The sequence below is a fragment of the Periophthalmus magnuspinnatus genome, chromosome 20 (genome assembly GCF_009829125.3).
Source record: "Periophthalmus magnuspinnatus isolate fPerMag1 chromosome 20, fPerMag1.2.pri, whole genome shotgun sequence".
In the NCBI taxonomy this organism is placed as follows: Eukaryota; Metazoa; Chordata; class Actinopteri; order Gobiiformes; family Gobiidae; genus Periophthalmus; species Periophthalmus magnuspinnatus.
This window is the reverse complement of record NC_047145.1, coordinates 5,269,584-5,294,782: the sequence shown is the minus strand read 5'-3', so window position 1 is coordinate 5,294,782 and position 25,199 is coordinate 5,269,584. Positions and strand designations below refer to the sequence as shown.

The 25,199-nt window shown below is 40.4% G+C and overlaps 1 protein-coding gene across 1 annotated transcript in view; it reads left to right on the top strand.

Moving 5' to 3' along the window:
* Window positions 1-4,259: 4,259 nt before the first annotated feature.
* Window positions 4,260-25,199, top strand: part of LOC117388663 (collagen alpha-1(XVIII) chain-like) — a 90,152-nt gene continuing 69,212 nt past the window's right edge. Inside the window, exons 1-2 of the mRNA XM_055229964.1 lie at window positions 4,260-4,346; window positions 4,428-4,492. Coding sequence (XP_055085939.1) covers window positions 4,336-4,346; window positions 4,428-4,492 — 76 coding nt within the window. The 5' untranslated portion in view covers window positions 4,260-4,335. The remainder of the gene's footprint in view (window positions 4,347-4,427; window positions 4,493-25,199) is intronic.

Below are 25,199 nucleotides of genomic sequence, written 5' to 3'. Positions count from 1 at the left end.
TGGAAAAAAAAAACAACAACAAATAAACAAAACATAAGAAGTTTACATAATGTGGCTTTACATCACATCTAGTTCTATCCAAAAAAAAAAGAGTTCGAAATAGAATAACTCCACCGAACAAACTGCTAAGACACCCATGTAGCACAGTTTGAGAACCATCATTTTTTCACCATCATAACACCTTAAATACACTACATAATTCCGTATATGTTACTTCATATATTTGATGTCTTCTGTATGGATCTAAAATGTAGAAAGTAGTAAAAAATAAAGCAAAACCATTGAATGTGAGGCGCGTTCAAACTTTTGACTGTGTATAGTGTATAACTGCTCAAAGTGTTCCCCTCCTCTGCTCTTCGTAAACCAAACATCTAAAAACTCACAATTACAAATGAGCACTTTGCTGCGGACTCCTCCCTCTCCTCCTCCTTCTGTGTGCTGAGTCGAACTTTCTCCCACTTTTCCTGTGTGTCCTTGAACTCACCGCGGAGGGGGGTATTGGACAAACAGCAGCACTAAGCATCTCAAGTTCAAAGGAATTAAACCAACGTCCATTATCGCACCGGTGCGTCACCGTTTATCAACCAACCGCAGTTAGCTTCAGCACGATGGCATCACAAATCAAAGTGTTTAGATTCCACAGATTCTTAACGTAACGTACTGCACATGAACGATGTCTTTAATATTTAATCCAATGCTTATCTAAGGTTTGACGATTCTGATAGTCTTGCTTCGTGTTTGCATTTATACTCACTGAGATTTTTCAAAATTTTCCGTGGTCTAAAATCATGATTATAACGGCTGCAGTATAATCTTAAAAAGAGCAAAACGACATGTGAGTTTGTGATTCGGGCTGCAAGATTAATCAAAATCAAGTCGAAATCACAATTTTAATGGGTGTGATTGGAAAATCACAAAGACAGCAGTTTAATTTAAGTCATTTTCACTGCAAGCAACAAAATCTCCAGAGTTATTGTGGATAAAAATTGCAAATTTCTGCCGTTCTGAAATGCTCCTGTGTGTCAGATGCCCTCCTTCTGTGTGAAATGTCCTCCTTCTGTGTGAAATGCCCTCCCTCTGTGTGTCAGATGTCCTCCCTCTGTACCAGATGCCCTCCCTGTGTTTCAGATGCCCTCCTTCTGTGTGAAATGCCCTCCCTCTGTGTCAGATGCCCTCCCCGTCTCTCCATGGGGTCTTATTCTGCATACATACTGCTAACCCTGTAGTTTAGATCCATACAAACATGTTCTGAAATGTAACTCATGTAACTTGTAAGTTTGTTCATATTTCAGTCTTTTTGTTGATTCTTCTAAACATGTTTAAAATGTGAACTTTTTTAACAGAATAAAAAAATATTAAAACATGAATCACAAACCTAATCTTAATGGCAAAGCTTGTTAAGAAAATTGCAAGTTGTGACATCCATTTTCTTCCACTTGTCCTGGACTGGGTCACGGGGGCAGCGGTCTAAGCAGGGACCCCCAGACTTCCTACACCCCAGACACTTCCTCCACCTCCTCCCAAGGAACTTCCAGACCAGTCAAGAGTGAGGCTTCTTTCTATAGTAATTGTAACATTAAAATTTGACATTAAATATCCCTAATTCCTCATTCTCCAACATGGATTAATACATTTTTTGTTCATATATGTTATTTATTTACATATTATACAGCAAAGAAACACAGAATTACTCCCTATTATATATATTTTTTACGCATATGAAAACATTCTCCATTCTTGGGACTGGCACCAAAAATAGCTGTCATTCCACCCTCACATTTACAGCAGTCTCTGGACACCTGCTTGGGGCTTGTTGTCGTTCGTGTGCGTGTAACTAAATGTGTGTGTTTGTGTCTGGACTAAGCGCCTTCCTCATGGAGCCTTTATGACCTCAGACAGGAGACAGGAGACAGGAGACAGGAGGGACATCCAATGAAAATCTCTTAAATTCTGAAGATTTTTATGAACTTGAGTAGTTTTAATTCCTATACAGACCTGGCATTTCTGATATATTCATTTGTTACAAGTCGATAAAAAATGTGTGCATCCATTTTAAGACATGTATCCCTGGTGTGGGCCATAGACTTTATATATAAATGGACTTCGACTCTGGCTCCAATTCACTTTCTACTGAAAAACTGTCACCTCTCTTTCCGCAACTACAGCTGTCAGGCTCGTCATTTTGGTCTTAAAATGTTCATATTAACCCACACTACATGATCATGATGGCCACCCAGTATTACTTTTGTCACGGTAAAGCTACAGCAACAACTAGCATGCTAATAGTGTACTTCCTGATAATCAGACAATATAACGCTTTATAATTACACGCAGACAGTTCACATTTTGACCTCCTCAAGAACTGTTTTCACACTTTATCTGTACTGTAAGTTACTTCTTTCTACTACTACTACGTCACTTGACTACTTTTATTAGCAGGTGGTTTACGCTCCACTAGAAAACTTACGTAGTGCGCCGTTAATTTTGTTGCAGTAGTAAGAGTAGTGGTGGTTGAATAAACAGTCATATTCTAAAAAGTAAAGGCATCTGGCTTAAAATCACAATAGTTAATTAAAATGATTTGATTTTTTTTTATAGTTCATAGTTGTGTGATTTACTTACTTGCAGAATTTTACATTATCTTACAGTGAAACATTCTAAATCGGTTTAAATATTCATATCCCTGCATAATTGAAATGCCAAACACCATCTTAAAAAAACTGGAAGATCTTTAGTTTTCTTACAATTCCTGCTGATAATATGATGGTTTATAATGGTGAGAGTCCAAATAGTATGACTCAAGCTGGTCTGAAAAGGAAGGGCATCTGGCTTAAAACCTATATGCCCAATCAGTATGAGCTAAATGAGAGGTTTGATATTATGTAGTTCTACTTTGACTGTTTCTTTCTGCTCTGAGGAAAAGGGGCCGGACCAGAGGAGACAGGTGTCGAGTTACACGGGACAGGGGCCTCACTCTGCTCTGAAGACAGCTTTGTTATATACTTATAGAGGAGAGAGAGAGAGGAGAGAGAGGAGAGAGAGAAGAGAGAAAAGAGGGGAGAGAAGAGAGAGAGGTGTGGAGTTACAAGGGACATGGGCCTCACTCTGCACTGAAGGCGCTTTGTTATATACATATACACACAGGAGGAGGAGAGGGGAGAGGAGAGGGAGAGAGGAGACAGGGGACAGGGGGAGGAGGAGAGACAGAGGGGAGAGGGGGAGGAAAGAGGAGTTAGAGAGAGGGGAGAGGGAGAAGGGGAGAGAGAAAGGCAGAGGAAAAGAGAGAGAAGAGAGAGAGATGGGAGAGGGGGAAGGAGAGAGGAAAGAGGGGGAGGAGGAGGAGAGAGAGAGAAAGTCAGAGGGAGAGGAGGAGAGAGAGGGGAGAGGGGGTGAGAGAGAGGAGAGAAAAACGGAGAGAGGGGAGATGGGGAGGAGGAGGGGGAGAGAGAAAGGCAGATGGAGAGGAGGAGAGAGAGTGGATAGGGGGAGGAGGGGGTGAGAGAGAAAGCCAGAGGGACAGGAGGAGAGAGAGAGGAAACAGGGTAGAGAGAGAAAGACAGGGAGAGAAAGAGAATAATAAGGAGAGAGGTCAGAAAAGAGAGAATTAGAGGGCTGAGACAGAAAGAGAGAGGGTGAGAAAGAGAGAGGAAGGGAGAGAGAGATAGCGACAGAGCAAAAGAGGCATAGGGAGGGGGAGAGAAAGACAGAGGGAAAGAAGGAAAGAGAGGGGAGAGAGGGAGGGAGAGAGGAAAGAGAGAGGAGAGGAAGAGGAGGAGGGGAAGAGAGAAATGCAGAGGGAGAAGAAAAGAGAGAGGGTAAACAGGGGAGAGAGAGAAAGACAAGCATTGAGAGGAGATTGAGGGAATAATAGAGGGAGAGAGAGAGAGCAGAAAAGAGAAATAGCGGGCTGAGACAGAAAGAGAGAAGGTGAGAAAGAGAGAGGGAAGGAGAGAGATAGCGACAGAGCAAAGGAGGCATAGAGAGGAGGAGAGAGAGGAGGGGGAGAGAAGGGGACAGAAAGAGAGAGACAGGGGGAGAAGATATAGAGAGGAGGAGAGGAGAGACACCAGGTGGTAAGAGAGAGAGAGCAGAGGGGGCAAGTGTACGTGTGAGAGGGAAAATGAGAGAGTGGAGGGAGAGAGATAGAGAGGAGGCGGAGAGAGGGGGTTTAGAGAAGAGAGAGAGTAGAGCGGAGGAGGGGGGTGTGGTTTGAGTGAGAGGGTAGAGTAGCACGCGCCTCAGTTGGAGTTTGAGTTTGCACTTTCCTACACAGCAGCAGTGTGGACTCTACCTCCTCCTCATGATCTGGACTTTGGGGATCTAAACTGGTCCAAGATGACTTCACGGTAAATGAAAGACATGTTATTTTCACTACTTCTTTGCTTCTAACTTCAAAATTCTCATCCCAAACTTGTGCCATTGTGCAGAATCGCTCCCTGGTTTCTGGTTCTATTCCTCCTCCACTCGGGACGGTCCCTATTGCAGTATGATGGTATGTGTTCTCTGTTTACATTCTGGCTTGATTTGCATGTGGTCGCTTAAGCTGCAGAGTTGCATTTGGGATTTATGAATGGGGAAATTGTTACTATGTTCCACCAAGTTTACACCAAGGGGCAAGAGAGATGCTAGTTTAAGCATTGGGGAAGCTTGCTAGAAGATCAAATTGCTGATGTTTCAGACAGTTGTATAGAGTTTTTGGTCTTTTGCATCTGTTCTGATATGGATTGAGTTGAGTTTAACATTTATGCATGGACAAACCGTTACTATTTTACAAGTTTACACCCTGGGACACTGAGACAGATGCTAGTTTGAGCAGTGTTTAGGATTGTAATATGGAAACAAATGAGTAGCTTGCTATAAAATCAAATTGTATACGTTTCAGACATCATCATATACTGTGAATTTGCTATGAATCTATCCTGATATGGGTTTAGTTGAGTTTGACATTTATGAATGGACAAATTGTTACTATGTTCCTCTAAGTTTACACCATTGGGAAGAGAGAAATGCTAGTTTGACCAATCTGTGAAGCTATAACATTGAAGTAAAATAAAAATTGCTGTAAAATAAAAGTGTTGAAGTTTCAGACAGTTGTGTATATTGTGAAATCGCTACGGATCTATTCTTAGTTTATAGCATTGAGGAGAAAGAGATGCTAGTTTGAGCATTATGTGCAGTTTTACAAATGAAATAAACTGGTGACTTAATATAAGATAAAATTGTGGAAGTTTCAATGGTATATTTTGTGAATGTGCTATTGGTTTTGTGCTTATATGTGACAACATTTTGAAAAAGTTATTTGAGTTATATTTACACTTTGCAGCATGTTTTTCATTGTGATCACTATCTGTTCTGATATGGGCTGAGCTGAGTTTATTTATGAATGGAAAAATTGCTGCTATGTTTCACTGTGTTTATTGGACAGAGATGCTACTTTGACTTTGGTATGGGACGATGTTGATTATCATGGCCAAAGTAATCGCGATTTACGATTATATCACAATAATTAGTTGCTGACAGTTTTGAAATATTACAGATATGACTGATGATTATAATTTTAATATTATGAATATAGTCCATATTTAAACAGCTTTTATAGTATTATACTTTGTTATAAGTGAAAATAACAGTGATCTTTTTGATCTCTGAGTGCACATTTTGATGATGTAATGGTATTGTATCTTTTGAATGAAAAAGTAATAGCAACCCACTCCTATACTTACTGGTTCATTCAGAGCTTTGCATTTTGGTCTGACTTGTGCTGGGGTGTTCTGGTATGGGCTGTGGAGCTGTGACATAAATAACATCTTCCCAACATGTTCAAGTAGCACAGATTGAGTTAAGATAATTTCCTGTTATCAGCGTGAAATTCCACACAGCGGCGTCGCACAGTTATTGGGTAAACTCCAGCTTGTTTGTGATTGGTTTAAACTAAATACAGCAAGTTTTGAGCACTTCCTGTTTTCATTAACTGCCCTAAAAAAGATATTTTCAGTTTAGAGCCAAAGAGTGATCTAACACAGTGGTTTTCAGTGGGTCAGATTGGACCAAAATCCAAATCATTTGCAGTTTAATTTGAAACCAATTAGTGTGTAATTAGTCAAGACGCTGAGTCTGACTGAGGGTCAATTAGTTACAACTGGGAAGAAGTTTTTCTTTCAAACTCTTATGAGGCAGTGTTGTCCTGGATTGATCCTAGTTTAGTCTTGATGTAGACTTGGTTTAGTCCTGCTCTAGTCCTGATTTAGTCCTGCTCTAGTCCTGGTTTAGTCCTGGTCTAGTCCTGGTTTAGTCCTGTTTAGTCCTATTCTAGTCCTGGTTTAGTCCTGGTCTAGTCCTGGTTTAGTCCTGTTTAGTCCTATTCTAGTCCTGGTTTAGTTCTGGTTTAGTCCTGGTTTAGTCCTGATTTAGTCTTATTGTAGTTCTGGTTTAGTCCTCGTTTAGTCCTGATTTAGTCTTATTCTAGTCCTGGTTTAGTCCTGTTTAGTCCTATTCTAGTCCTGGTTTAGTCCTGATTTAGTCTTATTGTAGTTCTGGTTTAGTCCTCGTTTAGTCCTGATTTAGTCTTATTCTAGTCCTGGTTTAGTCCTGTTTAGTCCTATTCTAGTCCTGGTTTAGTCCTGGTCTAGTCCTGGTTTAGTCCTGTTTAGTCTTATTCTAGTTCTGGTTTAGTCCTGGTTTAGTCCTGGTTTAGTACTATTCTAGTCCTGGTTTAGTCCTGGTTTAGTCCTGGTTTAGTCTTATTCTAGTTCTGGTTTAGTCCTGGTTTAGTCCTATTCTAGTCCTGGTTTAGTCCTGGTTTAGTCTAGTTTAGTCCTGGTTTAGTCCTGGTTTAGTCTGGTTTAGTCCTGGTTTAGCCCTGGTTTAGTCCTATTCTAGTCCTGGTTTAGTTCTGGTTTAGTCCTGGTTTAGTCCTGGTTTAGTCCTATTCTACTCCTGGTTTAGTCCTGGTTTAGTCCTATTCTAGTCCTGGTTTAGTCCTGGTCTAGTCCTGTTCTACTCCTGGTTTATTCCTGGTTTAGTCCTGGTCTTGTCCTATGCCCATCAGTTTCAGAATGATAACAAATCAGGACCATTGTCATGGCGATTAACAATTTAAACAAAATATTATGTTTTGCGTAAGAAAAGGTCCTCAAAATATTGTATATATAACAGAAAGCTGAACCCCTCTGATGCATTCTGTTGCATAAATCCAGTTTTTCCGAGTTTACAAATGCAGTTTAAGTCTTATCTGTCTTCGCCCCATATTTGCTTAGACTAGTGCTTCTCTGGGGAGCACTTAACATCACACAAAAGCTCGTAAACCCAGACTTTGTTTATCCTAACGTCCACTTAATGATCCAAAATGAACTGCAGTGAAGAGTTGTCGAGCTGTGGGGCTTTAGTCATTCAGCCGATTAATCGATCGATGGAGTATTAGTCAATCAAAATTTGCACTAGTCAATTAATCGTGTTATTTACCTGATAAGGATTTATATGGACAGCAGCAGAAAGGAGAACAGAGTGAGAGAGGGAGTGAATTAGCTGAAGATTTGGTATTTTTTGGTATTTATATGTAAAAAGTCAGATTAAACTTTATATATATATTGTTTCCTAGTACTTTTTCTGCATAAATAGTTGTTTTGCATGAACTCCTTTGGCTCAGATACACAGAGATACCCAATAGTTTTGACATCTTTTACCACGCCCCCTTTTTAATCAACCAAAAAATTGTACTCGAGTAAGAATAACGTTACATCAAAATGATATTACGCCTCAAATCGAAGTACAAAGTAGTGGTTCAAGATATTACTTAAAAGCATTTGTGAAAAGTACCACTGAAATAACAGTAACTTAAACAGTAACTATTGAGACGTAACATCTGATTTATAATTTGAAGTGAATTGAAGATGGATGGATGGACAGAATTTTCAAACTATAGATAGAAAAATGATCTAAACTCAGTCATATCTGAAGAAGCGGTGCAAAAAAACAAAGACACAAATGTTCAAACCATTTCATATTGTCAACATAAAACTTTTGTCACTTGTAGATTTACTCACAGTGGACGAGGAACCACAACTTTTACTCAAGTAGGAGTAAAAGTATGCTGCTGCAAAAGTACACTGAAAGTACAATGTCTTGAAAAAGTTCATGCGAGTACTACCAGCTCTGAACCCTAACACTACTTCTTCTATCTTCTGTGCAGTACTATTGGCCGTTTTGTTTTTGCAGCTTAAACTCGTCAATTTCCCCAGAATTAATGAATGACTTGAAATCCTAATATGTTTTCAATTAAGGTCTGAAAGAAGCACATTCTCTTTTCCTTTGCGTTTTGAGAGAGAACAGTGCAATCCGTTCTGTGGCCTAACTCTAGTTTAGGGAATAGACACTTGGGAGATGTATTTTTCCAGCGCTGTTTTAATGTTAAACACTGATTAAATTGAGGGAATTCTTCAGCTGTAATGACGATATTCAGTGGCTGTGGTTGGCTAATTTCACCACAATATCTTCCATTGGTTTATGGACCGTCAGAGACCAAAATACCAGGATGTCGTGTTGTTTGTAAGAGCAGTTATCATAGTTAGCTAACAGGGCTCGCTGTTGTATTTTTGGTTTGTTTTCAGAATAAATAGTGTCTGGATAAAGTAACTGAAAACTATTGGCAGTGAATTTTCGTTTTGGCAATCAGCAGGTCACCAAGAGTCAGCAGAATGGGAGTATGGGAAAAGATGAACTGTTGCCATAGCGATGAACTATTATTAACAATTCAAAACTAAATATTCTAGCTTTTAAATGATGAAAAGTCCTCAAAATGGCATCTTCATCTTTGCAGTTAGCCAAATAGAAGCTGATTTCTCAATTTTAACAAGACAATGCTGCACAACCAATTAGAAAACAATTACTTGGAGCGATGCATTGTGGGAAAATTAAAGTTTAGATTGGTTAAACCATAGAAATAACTAATACGTTTTGAGGATTTGTGAATACCGGTGATAGTGCACGATTAGGCAAAGCAGACAAGTTGAAATGTAATTATAGACAATATATTTCTTTTGTATAAGTCCAAATAATTTATGGTTAAAGCCTGATTTTGACTTCTCCAGAAACATATGTGTGAAAGTTACACTAAAGACCCAAGTGTTATAACTCACGCCAAGCAAATGCATGATACAAGCTGGACTCTACACTTGTGCTGAGAAATGTCTTTCCCATCATAACTCTTATGTTTGGGGAGAAGCCAATTTATTTTGCCTGGAAACTCTCCCTTTCTCTTCTTCTCTCTCTCCCTCTCGTCCTCTCTCTTTTTCTCTCATTCTCTCTCTGTCTCCTCGTCTCGTTATCCCTCTTGTCCTCTCTTTCTCTGTCACCCTCCCTCTCTTTCCCTCTCTCATTCTCTCCCATTATCCCTCCTTCTCTCTTTCTCCCTCCTGACGATATATGACTGTATGGATTTTGCATGAATTTTATTGAGATATAATAAATGTATTGTTAAAAGTAAAGGTCAGTCTCTCTCTCCCTCTCTTGTTCACTCTCTCCATCTTTTCCTCTCTCTTTCTCTCTCTCTTTATCCCTCCTCCTCTTTCTGTCTCATGCAGCTATATGTGACTGTAAGTATTATGCATGAATTTTATTGACATATAATACATTTATTGTTAAAAGTCAAAGTCTCTCTCTCTCTCATTATCTCTTTTCCTCTCTCTTTCTCTACACTTCTCCATTTCTTCCCCTCTCTCTCCCTCTTTCCCTATCTCTTGCTCTTCTCTCCCTATATATGTGACTATGTGATTGCATTGATTCTGAATGAATTTTATCCAGATATAATAAATTGTATTGTTAAAAGTCAGTCTCTCCTTCTCTCTGTCTATTGCTCCCTTCCTCCCTCAGTCTGTCCCCCATCTGTCTGTCTCTCTCTCTGTCTGTCTCTCTCCCCAGATGTCTTTCTCTTTGTCTGTCTCTGTCTTCCCTCATTTCTCTCTCTCTCCCTATTTGTCTCTCTCTCTGTCCCTCTTGTGTGTCTTTGTCTCTCCCCCTATATCTCCCCCGACTCTCCCTCTGTCTCTCTTTCTGTGTCTGTCTCTCCCCAATGTCTCTCTCTCCCCCTCTGTCTCTCTCTTTCTGTTTCTCTGTCCCCCCTCTTTCGCTCTCTCTGTCTCTCTCTCTCTCTGTCTCTCCCCCTATGTCTCTCTCCCTCTCTCTCTCTCTCTGTCTCTCTCTCTCTCTCTATGTGGCTCTGTCTCCCCCTCTGTCTCTCTCTCTGTCTCTCCCCCTGTGTTCCCCCATCTGTCTCTCTCTTTTTCCCTCTGTCTCTCTTTGTCAGTCTCTCTCGCTCCCTCTGTCTCTCTCTCTCTCTCTCTGTGCCTCTGTCTCCCCCCATGTCTCTCTCTCTCTCCCTCTGTCTCTCTCTGTGTCTCTCTATGTGCCTCTGTCTCTCTCATGTCTCTCTCCCTCTATCTCTCTCTCTGTCCCCCTCTGTGCCTCTCTGTCCCCCATGTCTCTCTCTCTCCCTCATGCCTCTCGCGTTCCCTCTGTCGTTGTATGTCTCCCTCTGTTTCCCTCTGTGCCTCTGTCTCCCTCATGTCTCTCTCTCTCCCTCTGTCTCTCTCCTTCTCTGTCTCTGTGTCTCTCTCCCCCCATGCCTCTCTCTTTCCCTCTGTCTTTGTATGTCTCTCTCTGTACCCCTGTCTCCCTCATGTCTCTCTCTCTCCCTCTGTCTCTCTCTGTCCCCCTCTGTGTCCCTCTATGTGCCTCTCTCTCCCTCATGTCTCTCTCTCTCCCCCTGTCTCTCTCTGTCCCCCTCTGTGCCTCTCTCTGTGTCCCTCTATGTGCCTCTCTCTCCCTCATGTCTCTTTCTCTCCCTCTGTCTCTCTCCTTCTCTGTCTCTGTGTCTCTCTCCCCCCCATGCCTCTCTCGTTCCCTCTGTCTTTGTATGTCTCTCTCTGTACCTCTGTCTCCCCCATGTCTCTCTCTCTCCCTCTGTCTCTCTCTGTCCCCCTCTGTGCCTCTCTCTGTGTCCCTGTATGTGCCTCTCTCTCCCTCATATCTCTCTCCCTCTGTCTCTTTCTCTGTGCCTCTGTCTCCCTCATGTATCTCTCTTTTCCTCTTTCACAGTGATGGATCACAGTGCCTCTTTTTTCCCCTGAGATAAATCAAATTGACTGATGTTCTGTTGCTGAAGTGACAAAGACACTGCAGACAGACAGTGTGGCCTCCAGCTCCATCGTTGCACAAACCGTAGCTCCTCCTCTCGTCCCGCTCAAACACCACTCGTCTGTCTCACTTTATCACTCTCACTGCTAAATTGAAGTTCATTAAGTTTTATGAAGCTGCATTAGTGAAAAGGCCTGTGTAATTGTGTCCACTGTGCAAACATACTGACAATTTGGTGACATCTAGATCCCACACTTAAACACGCACTGATGAATCACACGTGTAAATTGTTAAAGCTGCACTGCATAACTTTTCTGGTGAAGGGTTCTTGATGTAATTTGCCAGAAATCTTCCACAGTATGGCATTAAAGACAGAGCCAGGCCAAGTAACAGGTCAGATCTATGAAGAGGTAAGCACACGCACAGTAAGAATTTATGTTTTTAGAGAGATTTTTGAGGGGAGAAAAAAATAAAATAATAAATAAATAAATACATGTTTTACACAATAACATCTCCATGGAGACAAGTAAGGGGCAGATCCTCCATCAAAAAAGTTACGCAATGCACCTTAAACTACCTTTTGAGCCGAAAACCATCACAGTGTTTATTTGCTTTCTTTCAGTTTGTGTCTTGAAAATATGCAATACAAATGTAATGTTTTATGGCACTATTTGAACAAACGTTTTCCAAGCAGGATATTAGAAAAATGAGAGCAGCAAACTGTTGTAACAAGGACACACCCAAACATACTTAAAATTGTTATTGAAAAGTTATTGAATACATCATTAATAGTGAATTTATTTGGAAACTTAGGATCTTAAAGAGTCTGTGCTCAGATTTTCCCATGTATTTGAGCAAAATGTGTTTTGCCCCAGTACATATGTATTATAAGTTGTGACAAGTGCTTGTAAACTCATTGTGGTGAATAATTAGGATGTTCAGAATGCATAAGGTAAGTAAGGAATATCTTTGAACCACTGTAAAATGAGGTAGTTCTGTTTTTCCGGTTTTAAGACAGTAAAAATCAGGTACAGCACCTTTAAAATTGTTCAATAAATAATTTAATACAACATTAATAGCCAAGAATTTCTTAACATATCATAAAATACTTAATATTTACATTATGTGCTGTGCTTTAGAACCAGGACCTTCCATAGTAAATCAGCCCATGTCATATAATCTCTTATGATCCCACTGCATGTAAACAGTGTTGTCTTCTGTGTTTCGCTTTGAATATGTTTTTCATTGTTTGGGAAATACCATGAAAGTGAAAACCTCGGGGGGATTCTAGCGTTAGATGTTACTAACGAGCTGCATGTAAACGAATACATCCCTGGCATCAGACACCGCAGAGCCTGATGCACTAAGACAGTCTACAGCGTTACTCCTCTGAGCGCTATGCAACACTTGTCTCATCTGCAGCTGTAAACCATATGCTGTTTAACGACTGATTGTGTTGGGTTTAATTAACGCGATGGAAAAACAAGAATGCATCACATATTTGTAGACAATATAACGCTTATAATATTAGCAGCTTATAAGCTCTACGAAGCTCTATAAAATCCTCCCTTAGAGACAGGATGAGGAAATCATTCACACGGGGGGGAGCTCGGAGTAGAGTCGCTGCTTCAGATGAGGTGTCCTGAACGCCTCCCTGTCTCTATGCCTCCTTCAGAACTCTTTTGTTTCTAAATATTTTTATTTTATTTCTTCTGAGCATTTAGAACTACCCTTCCGACATTAATATGAGCAAATACAGCACCGAGGAATGAACCCTCACTGTACAGTGGTATTTTGAGTCACATGGGTCAAATTCACAAACCCAGAGGTGTTACCGTCGACATTTTAATACCAGAGATGCCCTGACCGGAAATGCCATTAAAGGAATAATAAGTTGTTTTCAAAGACAGGGGGCAGTATGTGATCTCCACAGACCTGACTAGTCCTGATTTCTTCCTGTGGGGCGATCTTAAAGAAAAGGTGTTTGTGAATAAACCTCAGACAATAAACGACTTGAGACATAAGCCCGAAAATGCTTTCAAATGTTATGCAATGCGAGCTGTTCAGTGTGAAACCGAAAATGGTGGACACTTAAAACTTTGAAAAACTAGGTCATTGTTTTTAGGTCATTTTTACTTCCCCTAGTTTAAGCAGTGATAAGTTCAAGTGTAAGTGAACAAATATAATCGTATATATTGTCAAAAATCTTGGAAGATTCAGTTTACGCCCTGCTATAATTTGGTGAGTATAACTTAAGAATTATAGGAGCTATTGAAGATTTAAAAGTGTCTGTCTCTCGGCTGGCCTGGGAACGCCTTGGGGTCCCACCGGAGGAGCTGGAGGAAGTGCCTGGGGTGAGGGAAGTCTGGGAGTCTCTGCTTAGAGGCTTAAGAGAAGATTTATGTATGTAGAGGATGCAGAAAAAAGGGATAGATTTTGACCTTTGAAACATTATTTTAAATCCTGTTTCCGTCTCTTCTCATTAAGCCGGCGTGTTGTGATTGGTCAGAACTGGTTCTCTGTGTACTCGACTGTGTCCAGGCCTTTGTCTGGGTGCATCTAAGGGTGACCTTGGCTCCTCTAAGTTCAGGTGCCATGTTTGTTTTGCCTATGTTTGGTATTTCAAATATTTAGTAAATCTCAAAAGAAGTAACATTCAATCACTCAACCAAGACCTCATCCATGCCCCGGTGCTCATATTGTTCAGAGATTATACCATGTTTTAAAGGACTTAAACAAGTTACAAGTAATACAACTCGCTTTTGTGATTATTGGCAGTCTACATGTCTTTGTTTCTATCACATATTTTTATTATAAGTTTGCTAATGGACAGCTAACCACATTTTGGGAGATTCTTCAATACAGCCTTGAAGTCAGAGATCAAGCAAGTCATTTTAATACTTCTTTGTCTTTTAATTAAATAGTTGTCTTGTGAGATAATGGAACCAGTATCTGGCCACGTAAGAGAGAGAGGGGTACTCCAAGTATACATTCACTCACATAATCATAAACTCCAGGCAGTTAAACTGATCAGACATGGCTAACCACACACACACACACACCCCCACACGCACCCCCACACACACACACACACACACACACACACACACACACACGCTCCAGAGATACAGGGCCCTGCACAAATACTGACACCACAGAGATATAACTTATGGTGATGAGTTTAGCTTTTAGCCTTCTGCACCTCAAAGTCAAACACATTCTGCAGCTCCCCTTGTGTCCTGGAACAATATGAACCATCAAAACTAAACACATCAAAACAGCAAAGTGGAAGAGCAGAAGTTTGTGTTTGTGTGGAGTTTACATGTTCTCCCTTTGTCTGTATGGAGTTTGAGTGTTCTCACTGTGTCTGTGTGGAGTTTGCATGTTCTCCCTGTGTCTGTGTGGAGTTTACATATTCTCTTTGTGTCTGTGTGGAGTTTACATATTCTCTTTGTGTCTGTGTGGAGTTTGCATGTTCTCCCTGTGTCTGTGTGGACTTTACATATTCTCTTTGTGTCTGTGTGGAGTTTACATATTCTCTTTGTGTCTGTGTGGAGTTTGCATGTTCTCCCTATGTCTGTGTGGTGTTCGCGTGTTCTCCCTGTGTTTGTGTGGAGTTTACATGTTCTCCCTTTGTCTGTATGGAGTTTGAGTGTTCCTTCTGTGTCTGTGTGGCGTTTACATGTTCTCTCTGTGTCTGTGTGGAGTTTACATGTTCTCTCTGTGTCTGTGTAGAGTTTGAGTGTTCTCTCTGTGTCTGTGTGGAGTTTGAGTGTTCTCTCTGTGTCTGTGTGGAGTTCACATGTTCTCTCTGTGTCTGTGTGGAGTTTACATGTTCTCTCTATGTGGAGTTTACATGCTCTTTCTGTGTCTGTGTGGAACTTTAGTGTTCTCCCTGTGTGGAATTTGAGTGTTCTCTCTCTGTCTGTATGGAGTTTAGTTGTCTGTATTGTTGTGTGGAGTTTACATGTTCTCCCTTTGTCTGTATGGAGTTTGAGTGTTCTCTCTATGTCTGTGTGGGGTTTGCATGTTCTCCCTGTGTCCGTGTCAAGTTTTCCCCCATCGACATTGCACAAATGGGTCAAATGCACTTTATTTCCCTCCAGGAACAATAAAGTGTACATTAACCTTCATTTTAAATCGTATTGTATAATAATAGTAGTAGTAGTAATTTTTTGTTGCTGTTTTACTCAGCCAATCCCAAACTTAGTGAATTTAACATATTTTTCTTTATAAAAATGCAAAAAAAACACCATAACAGTAGCCTTCTAAATCTGTAACACCCCTGTAGATTTTAAGTTATCTATGTGTAAATCCTTCCACATTACAGTACTGTATTTCCCTCAGATCTGCCTTGGTTTTGGTCCAGTTGGAAAGAGGTCATTTGGCTCTAGTCCGGTCTCAAAGACAGGTTTTTATTATCGCTACGGCAACACTCCACTGTCCAAGTATGATTTCATGAATGACCAGCTCCACTCAGGCTTACACACAATGACATATCTTTCTAAATAATGTTCACTTATTCAATCTACACCATGATGTAACACAAACCAGTCCAATTTTACATTAAACACATGAGACGCTGATTCAGTGCTGAAAAAGTACAGCGCTATAAGACAGATGTAGAGCCACTAATGTGCAGGCAGACTTTCATTTCAATTTTAAATAAGTTCAATCATTGGGTGAGTGGGTTGAGTAGCCTAAGATTGTGCTCAAGTAAGTTTACCATTACTTCAAAATTATATTAATGGGTTTGTTAAACCTGGTTTAGTTCTTGTTTAGTCTTGGTTTAGATCTGGTTTAGTCCTGGTTAAGTACTCTCACAATGACTGATGAATACAATGAATATGTAGTGTCTGAAAACTCTACTTGTCTCCCTAGAAATGATGTTGCTGTCACTAAAATGTTCCACAGTATGGCATTATCTATCTCCAGAGAGACAAGAATCTGTGACAGTAATAATGGATACCTATGACTAAATAAATTGATTGATTATTTAATGTAATACTGTTGAACATTCCAGGCAAAACAGTAATAACTCCATGGAAACCCCTACCCCACACTTGAAAAGTTGCACAATGCAGCTTTAACTCAAACTTAGATGAATCTTGCAGCTCAAACTTGCTGACTCTGTGTGTATTGCATGTGTGTGTGTCTGCTGTTTGCTGATGGACCAAATACTATGAATACTTGAAGTCTGCATTAGCACATGTTCAGATGCTAATGTAGCGTTAGCGTAGGCCGGTGCAAGGAATGCACTGAGCTGGAGCTGTTATAGGACAATGAAATTATATAACGTTTCCAATAACTTGCCGTAAATGGTTGAGAATTTACAGATTATTTTATTTTGTGTGTATTATTTTTGTTCAAAATCAGAATAAAAGTTACTCAAAAGTTTTATGTTGCTTGTGAGTTCAGTGGGAAAAAAGAATACTGACGATATTGTAATCACCAACTTACAAACTATTTATTTTATTTGTTAACTTATATTACAAATTTATTGGCCTCTCTTTCACCTCAACATCCAGAGTTTTGGATGGAATGTTAAAAAAAACACCCGCTTCCATGGAAATCTGCCATGTTTGTGCGAGTAGTGCAAAACTTCTATAGAGATATATTAGCTAAAACAACGTTAAAAAGAAAACAAAAGCGCAGTGGAACAACACCATAAACTGCTGAGCCACTGCCGGTAAATACATCTGTCACTCTGTAGTGTGAGAAAACATTTGAATGAACGCTAATGCTAGTATTTAGCATCTTAAAATCTTCATTGGTTTAACATTAAGTTCACAGAAAATTCTATTATATGACGCCACAATCCCGACATCTATAGTCCATTGTACAACCAGGCAGCTAAGAAAATGGAAATGAGGCTTATTGAGTTACTGATTATAACTACTGTATTGATTTGCTTTGATTAAAGGTGCACTGTGTAACATTTTTGGTTTTGAAGGGTTCTGACCTGTTTATATATGAAGGTGCTATTGCTTTGCCTGAAATGTTGCACAGTATGACATTAAACATATTTATCTTTCATGTACTCTACGGGTGTTTTTATTGCCTTTAAAAAACATGCATTCTTAGTGAGCGTGTGGACTCGCCTCTACACAGATCTGACCTCTAACATGACCTGATGCAGTACCATACTCAAGGACATTCCAAGCAAGCAGTAACATCCCCGTGGAAACAGGAAGGTGGCAGAAAAATTACATAGTGCATTTTTAAATATGGGGATTCAACCTTGGTCTCATTTTGGAACTGAAATTAACCAAATTCATAATCACTATGACAACCAGCGATAAAGCTACTCACCCTTAATTTGTTTTACTGCTACTTTTATGGCTATGCTTCAAATTAAGTCTTCAAAAAAACCTTCACATTTTAACTGCCTCCCCTCTCCCCTTGGTCCATATTTAGATTGAGCCCACCAGCCGAGACCCTCCACGGCTCTGGTCTTAAACTAACAGGTCTGGGGCTTTACAGAGGTCAAAGGTCAGCGTCTGACTCCACTGCTCCATAAAGAGGGGCAGATAATGGCTTCCTAATGACTGTTGTGTTGTTTCAGCCTGTGTGAGGGACCAGGGCAGAGGGTGAACGTGGGATTATTGTAGTTTATGAGCGAGAAGAACAATATTGTTGCAAACTGAAGTTATGACTATAGCCCTGTCTTTGGTGCTGTTCATCTTTTAATGTAAATGCGGCGGAGTTATTTTAGCATTTAAAGGGCCCGTATTTCGTTATTTTCGTTTTTACCAGTGCCTTAACCTGCAGATAGAGACACATACAAGTCCCATTCTCAGTGTATAGACAGGCCTCATGTGAAAGATTACAACCTCCAGAATTCACTCTCTGAGCGGCAGAGGCTGCACTAGCACTGATTTATTGTTGGCTGAAGATGCTGGGGTTTAGGCAGTAATGATTCAGATCAGAGAGAGTCATTGTAGGTTGAAACTGGCAATTCAAATGAGAGACTCGTCTAAGAACAAAACTATATTTGATTTGAACATGTTTATCTCATATCTGGCTATTTATAAGCAATATCAAATCGCATTATACAAACTTAAGTACAAAAGAGAGGTTATAAACTACAGGCTCTACAGTCTTAACCCCCAAATTCAACTTTGTCTTTCAAAAATAGCGTTCAAAGTATGTTTCCACTACAGATATGCCCAAAGGAAAGAGGCACTGATTGATTGTCTCTGCTGGTGATAAAACGGAAAGTGGAAAAACGCATGGATGAATTTAAAAGGGACCTATTATATAAGACAAAAACAATGTAGAAGTTGAAAGGAGCCTGACCGTCAGTCCCTCGGAGACACAGTACCGGGTCAAATTGCATTATTGTTGAAATCTGCTGACATAACATTTTGAACCAAGCTGAGCTACATCTGTAAATAATTGGCAGCACAGCTAGAACCAAAAGTGAAACCATGTAAACAGTACCAGAGAGGAGGGTACAAAACAGGAATTATTAAACAAAACAATAAACTATTTTGAGAATGGGACACAGGGATGATTAAGTGAGATCTATCTGTGTTCAAAACAAAGGACTCTTAAGACAAAGCCAGGAAATGTAGCGTCGAAGCGCCTTGACATGTTTTTGTTTATTTCTACAAAAAGCTTCAAGTGGCTTCTATTTCGGTCAGTGTTTAATTTTACATGCACAGTACCAGTGAAATGTTTGGACACACTTTCTGATATATGGTTCCATTATTATTTAGATTGTAGATTCTCACCGAAGGCATCAAACTATGAATGACACATATGGAATGAAATAAACAAAACAAAACTAACAAATTTGATTACTCCTTTGGACACTTGGTATTTGTGAAGCTCACTGAGAGAAGGTCAAGGGTTTGCAGATCTGTCGACAAACCAAAGGGTGGATACTTAGAGGAATTGAAATAACTCTACTAAATGCAAAAGATATTTTGTTGAGTTATTTAACTTTTAGCATTATCATTCCATATATCTTGCTTCATTTATTTGACATCACCCATATGCATCTAAAACGTAGAAAGTCCATCCTGTCCATCCATTTTCTTTCACTTATCCTGGGCCAGGTCGCAGGAGTAACAGTCTAAGTAAGGGCTACCAGGCTTCCCTCACCCCAGACACTTCCTCCACACAGCTCCTCCACACAGTCGAGAGTCTTGGGTCTTCCCCGGGGTCTTATCGCGGTGGGATATCCCTTCCCAGGGAGGCGTCCAGGGGGCATCCTGAACAGATGCCTGAGCCACCTCAGCTGCTCCTCTTGATGTAGAGGAGCAGCAGCTGTACTCCGAGCTCCTCCCGTGTGAATGAGCTCCTCACCCTATCTCTAAGGGAGAGCCCAGGCACCCTGCGGAGGAAATCCATTTTGGTTGCTTGAATCCACGATCTTGTCCTTTTGGTCATTACTCAGAGCTCATGACCATAGGTGAGGGTAGGAACTTAGACTGACCGGTAAATCGAGAGCTTTGCCTTTTGACTCAGCTCCTTCTTTACCACAACAGACTGATACAACGATCGCATCACTGCAGACGCTGCACTGATCCACCTGTCAATCTCTCACGCTTCATCCTTCCCTCACTCATGAACAAGACCCTGAGATACTTGCATCTAAAACATAGAAAGTAGTCAACTTAAAGAAAAAAAAAACATTGAATGAGAAGGTGGGCCCCAAATGTTTGGTATTGTACAAACTGACCAGTCTGAGTACATTTTTACCAGGGCAGGTGATGCAAACCTCACTGCTGGAGCACATAAAAAGCAATGCCTCTTATTAAGGTAGGGCATCTGCTTTAAAACATCTGACCCCAAATCAATACATAAATCATTACATGTGGGCCTAAAAGATGAGTTGCCATGGTTACTAAAAGAAAACATCTTCATAAGATTAAGAGCAGCTATTGTGTCAGGAAAGGGTGAATTTTTACAAAGGGATAAGATGTGTTTCTAACAACAAATACAGTGTTATGACGATTCAATTTCAAGTTTTGGACATTTATTATTATACTCATGAGGAACATTTTTATTGGCAGTAGCAACACAGGCATAAAAAGTATGAAACACAAGCAAAAAGTGATATACACGACCAGTCAAATGTTTGGACACACCCTCTTTTTGCTTTTTTCACTACTTCCTGCATTTTAGATACATATGGAAGACATCAGATATATGAATCAAGATATATGGAATTATGTAGCAAAGAAAAAAGTTAAATAGCTTAAGAAACATTGAATGAGAGGGTGTGTCCAAACTTTTGACCGCTAGTGTATATGCAAGGGTTTAAAGTGGATAGGACTGGATTTACATGAATATATAAAGAATTTTGATAAAACTTTACCTAGTTTTAGTTTATTTTTAGTTGACTTCCTAGTTGGAGATAGGCAGAAGATGGGACATTTAGGTAAGAAATAAATAGGCCTATATGCTACCTGTACATGAATGGCTAGTCACGCCTGTAAAAGCTAACCAATTTTTTTATTTTCAGCCAATAAAGAGAACCGCATATGGTTTGATAATGTGATCTGACTTCTTTATACACCTATCACACTCTTGCATATATTATTGTTGCTTCCTGAAGCTTCTGTCCCAGCCTGACTCTACTCCTCTAATAGCTCATTTCACTGTTGTTTCATTGAAGTCATTGGGCCATAACAGTCTTTATTTTCCACAGCCTGCCTTGTTCACTGCGGCTTTAATGTGGTTCCCCCCGTTCTGATGTTGTCATGCTTTAGGGGGTGAAACACATTTGTTTGTAGTTATTTTCTGATAATAGATCTCTCAATCTTTCACCACAGAAGTAATGAGAAAACTTAAAAGCCCTTAATGCATTAGATCTAAATCCAGAATTAAGCCTGGGTCTTAGTGGCTTTAATGTGTCACAGTAGGAGATTAGAAAAGCGTTTTCTGTAGTTGTACGTGGCACTGAAGGTTCTGGGTTTGACTCCGGGGGTTTTCTGTGTGGAGTTTGCATGTTCTCCCTGTGTCCTCCAGCTAAAGCCCACCACACACTACAGGATTTTTCAGTCTTAAGCCACAGACAAAGAGAATCGGATGAGTTTCAATATCCCCAAGCGCAAGGATATGGCAGTAAAGAGACAGCACACCACAAGCTAAAAGTGGTGAGCACCCCTCACGACAGTTGTTTTCTGACTACTACAATAAAATTACTCACTTTGAGACTCCAAAATGTTCCAGAGATGAGAGCATTGCACTTCTACTAGTGAAATATTTGTGAAATGTGGTTCAGTAGTTCAGATAAATACTTTTAATGCAAAGAAGGCTGGGGATAAACTACACAGGAAATAGAATCGTCTTTACTGTAGCTGTAGCTTCACCCTGATCCTCGCTGTGTGGATGTAAACAGACATACGTGAGGCCTTTTTACTTTTTAAAGAACGCTTCAAACTCGATTAAAAAAAGCGGCATTTTGTGGACTGGGTGTCATTATTTTCACAGGGCAAATTCTAATGGATAATATGGATGAGAATGCTGCAGTTTAACTTTACAACTTTACGAGAGCTGAGTAATGAAGTCATCTTTAAATTATTTTCTCTGTTTCCTGAGTTTGTAATTTGTGCCTCTGTGTCCGTCAGTCCTTCTCCTTACACCCTGTTTTATTGGCTGTTGCCGTGGTAAAGTTTTGTGGTTATGATAGACCGATATATTGGTTGGCTTGTATGTTGGGCTAATATTTGGACTTTTTAGTGTATCATCCATCGGCCTTAAATCTCCAGCATAAACTGATATTTTGTTTTGGTCAATCTGCTGCCTAAAAATGTACACAAGGCTTTATATTAACACTTTAATACGAAGAGATAACATGATTACACAGCTCTCTTATATGTTTATGGTAAAAAAGGGCTTGGAGGGAGTTTATAATAAATTTACATTACATAATTTGAAGAAAATAATCAAAAAATATTGGCAGCCACCGGTTGCTCTGGATTCTAAACAACTGGTATTGGCACCGTCCATGAAAAAGACATGTCTGTCCATCTCTAATACAAACATCCAAAGTCTGTAGAGCAAGTCCAGCTTGTACACAAAGGCAAAACATTCTTATTGCTTTTTGGCAGTAGTTTAACACAATTTGATCCATTCCTCCCTCTATTTTCTTGTCTTAACATTGTCAGTGTGTCCTTGGATGGGAGAAAAGTTCATTCAGTGGTTGCTACTTCAAATATTTAGCTCTGAAAACTTGGAAACCGAACAGTGTAGCTTGTGTACAGCTCCTCTGCCCCACCACTCAACGTCATTGGGGTTTAAACATCATCTGAGGGTCATTTTGGTTCATGTCAAATGTTTTTTATTTTTGTTTGTGGTAGCGACAGACTTCCTGACTTTGATGCAGGTTAGAACAGGAGGGAGTCTGTTTGAGCTGTAATGTTAAGTCATGAGAGTGGAGAGTTTGAACTGTCTGCTGACTCACACAAGGAAACAAGAAAGCGTTGTACCAAGGTGTTTATGACTGGATATTTCCCACACCGTAAAAATAAATATATTAAGGGGTGCAAAAGGGTGCGTTGCAAACTCATTTAAAAGTGTTTCCACCCTCTTTTTAAGAAGGTCAGTGTTGCGTTGTGTTGTGTTTGCACCTTTGAAACTTGGATGCACCCTCAGACAGTTTGGCCAGGTCCCTGAATACAACACTGATATAACAGGAACCACTGTAGTTTTAATAATACAAGGCAAGTATTGACACATCTCTGTTTGTGTGTGTGTTGTGGCGTAGAGCACGTCTCATACAGATGTATAGGGCCTCTAATAACAGGGGACACAGAGGCGTGGACAGGTTTACACACAAATGCATTTCCTCATTCATTTACAGATATTCCACTGCTCCTGCTCTTTCTTCATCCTGTTACTGATTTGTGTTACTTAATATACGCAATGTCTTTAAAGTTGTTCTCTCTGTAATTAGTCTAGTGATTTTTAGCCAAGTGGGATAAAGTTGTACCTCAATATAGTTCTCTGGTAGACCATATTGACCCTTTCCCTTCCCTTCTCCGCAACTCTCTCTCTGATCTCTCTCTGCCCCCATCCTGTCTCTCTCTCTTTAACTCTCTCTCTCTAACTCTCTCTGCCCCATCCTCTCTTTCTCTCTTTAACTTTCTCTGCCCCCATCCTGTCTCTCTCTTTCTTTAATTCTCTCTCTCTCTAACTCTCTCCCTCTGTCCCCATCCTGTTTTTTTTTCTCTCTCTCTCTGCCCCATCCTCTCTTTCTCTCTCTCTAACTCTCTCTCACTCTCTAACTCTCTCTCTGTCCCCATCCTGTCTCTCTTTCTCTCTGTCTGCTCCTTTCCTCTCTCTTTCTCTCTCTTTAGCTCTCTCTCTCTAACTCTCTGCCCCCCATCCTGTCTCTCTCTCTCTCTCTCTCTCTCTCTCTCTAACTCTCTACCTGCCAGCATCTCTGTTTCTCTCTCTCTATGACCCCATCCTCTCTCTCTCTCTCTCTCTCTCTCTCTCTCTCTCTCTCTCTCTTCATCTCTCTCTCCCTGTGTGGTTAATGGGAGATGGTTCCCTGATTCAGCCCATATGGTTCTTTGGTAGACCATTATGACCGTTGTGGTTACGCTGAAATAACTTCATAACCATTTGCCAATAAACTGAATATCTCAACTGAATTAATTCTTATTTTACATAAAACACACAGGGACAGTGAACGGGTCTGGAAATAAGTGCAGTTTTAAATAAAATTATATTTAAGTCTCATTAAATCACCCTGTAATTTACCATGTTATTGTTTGTGCTGTTTTTTGTAACTTTTCTTTATTATTTCCAAAACTTCCATAAACTCAGCCATAACTTTGTGAACTTTAACCTTTCTTTGCAAGAAGACAAAACCTCAGCCACTTTCTCCTGTTCAATAATAAACAAAACCTGATCTAAAACAACAGTAGTGAATACTGGAGGTCACACGGTTCAGCACCTGGCTTTTACCCTGCTCCTGACCTTCACCCCCCTCCTCTATCTATCTATCTGTCTGTCTGTCAGTCTATCTATCTATCAATATTTCTCCCTCCCTCTCTCTCGCTCCCCCTCCACTCCCTCTTTCCCTCTCTCTTTTTTTAGTCCTCTCTCTCTCCCTCTCCCTCCCTCTTCCTTTCCCCGTTCCTGTCTTGCTCCCTCTCTCCCTTTTTCTCTACTTCATCTGCTCTCCCTCCCTTGCTTTTTCTATCTCCCTTCCTCTCTTATTTGCTCTCCCCCTCCCCCATCTCTCTCTTTCTCTCTCTCTCTCTTTCTCTCCCTTTCACTCCCTCTCTTGGCTAATGCAGAGTTCATCCACTTTTTTTCCTCCGTTGGATCATTTCTGGTTGAGTTATGAGGTACTCTGAAGCCTTTTCCTCGGTGGTACTTGGTGTGTAAAGTCTGTACTATTGGATTAGGTGAAGCAGTCAAGTTTGATCCGTCCTGTTTACTGAGACAGTTAAAGTGACAGAGCCGCCCGTGTAAACAGTGATCTGATGCGTGCGTGTAGGTGTTGGAGGTCACTCTTGCGCTCCTGTGTATTTGTTGATGTTCAGGTGGTCCACAGCTGTGTAGACTCAGAGCACACAGCCTTCACTTCAGATCTAATTATGCGTTTGGTCCCACTCCGCTCTGTTGTCTCCGAGCAAACGGCTGCGCAACATCTGCAACACCTGGGACTGTCATGGTTTATTTACTAGTTTGCCTTTCTTACATCATTTTTATTTTGCTTAAAGGTGCGGTATGTCACTTTTTCCGGTGGCTCCTGCTTGTTTCCATGCGGATGTTATTGCTTTGGCTGGAATGGTCCACAGTACGGCATTACTTATTCGTAACACAAACCTGATGCGATGTGCTGTAGTTTCATTAGTGAGATGCATGCTGAGTGTGTTGTGATGTCACTCTGAAGGGGGAGTGAGTTAGCGTGGAGAGCAAACGGATTATGAATTATAATGGCCTGGTAACGTCTCCATGGAGATAGATAAGTTTCATGCGATATAGTGGAACAATCCAGGCAACACAATAACTTCTCCATTGGAACAAGAAGGTAGCGGATCTTCCACCTAAAAAGTTACGTAGTGCAGCTTTAACCCATGTAATATCACAATGAA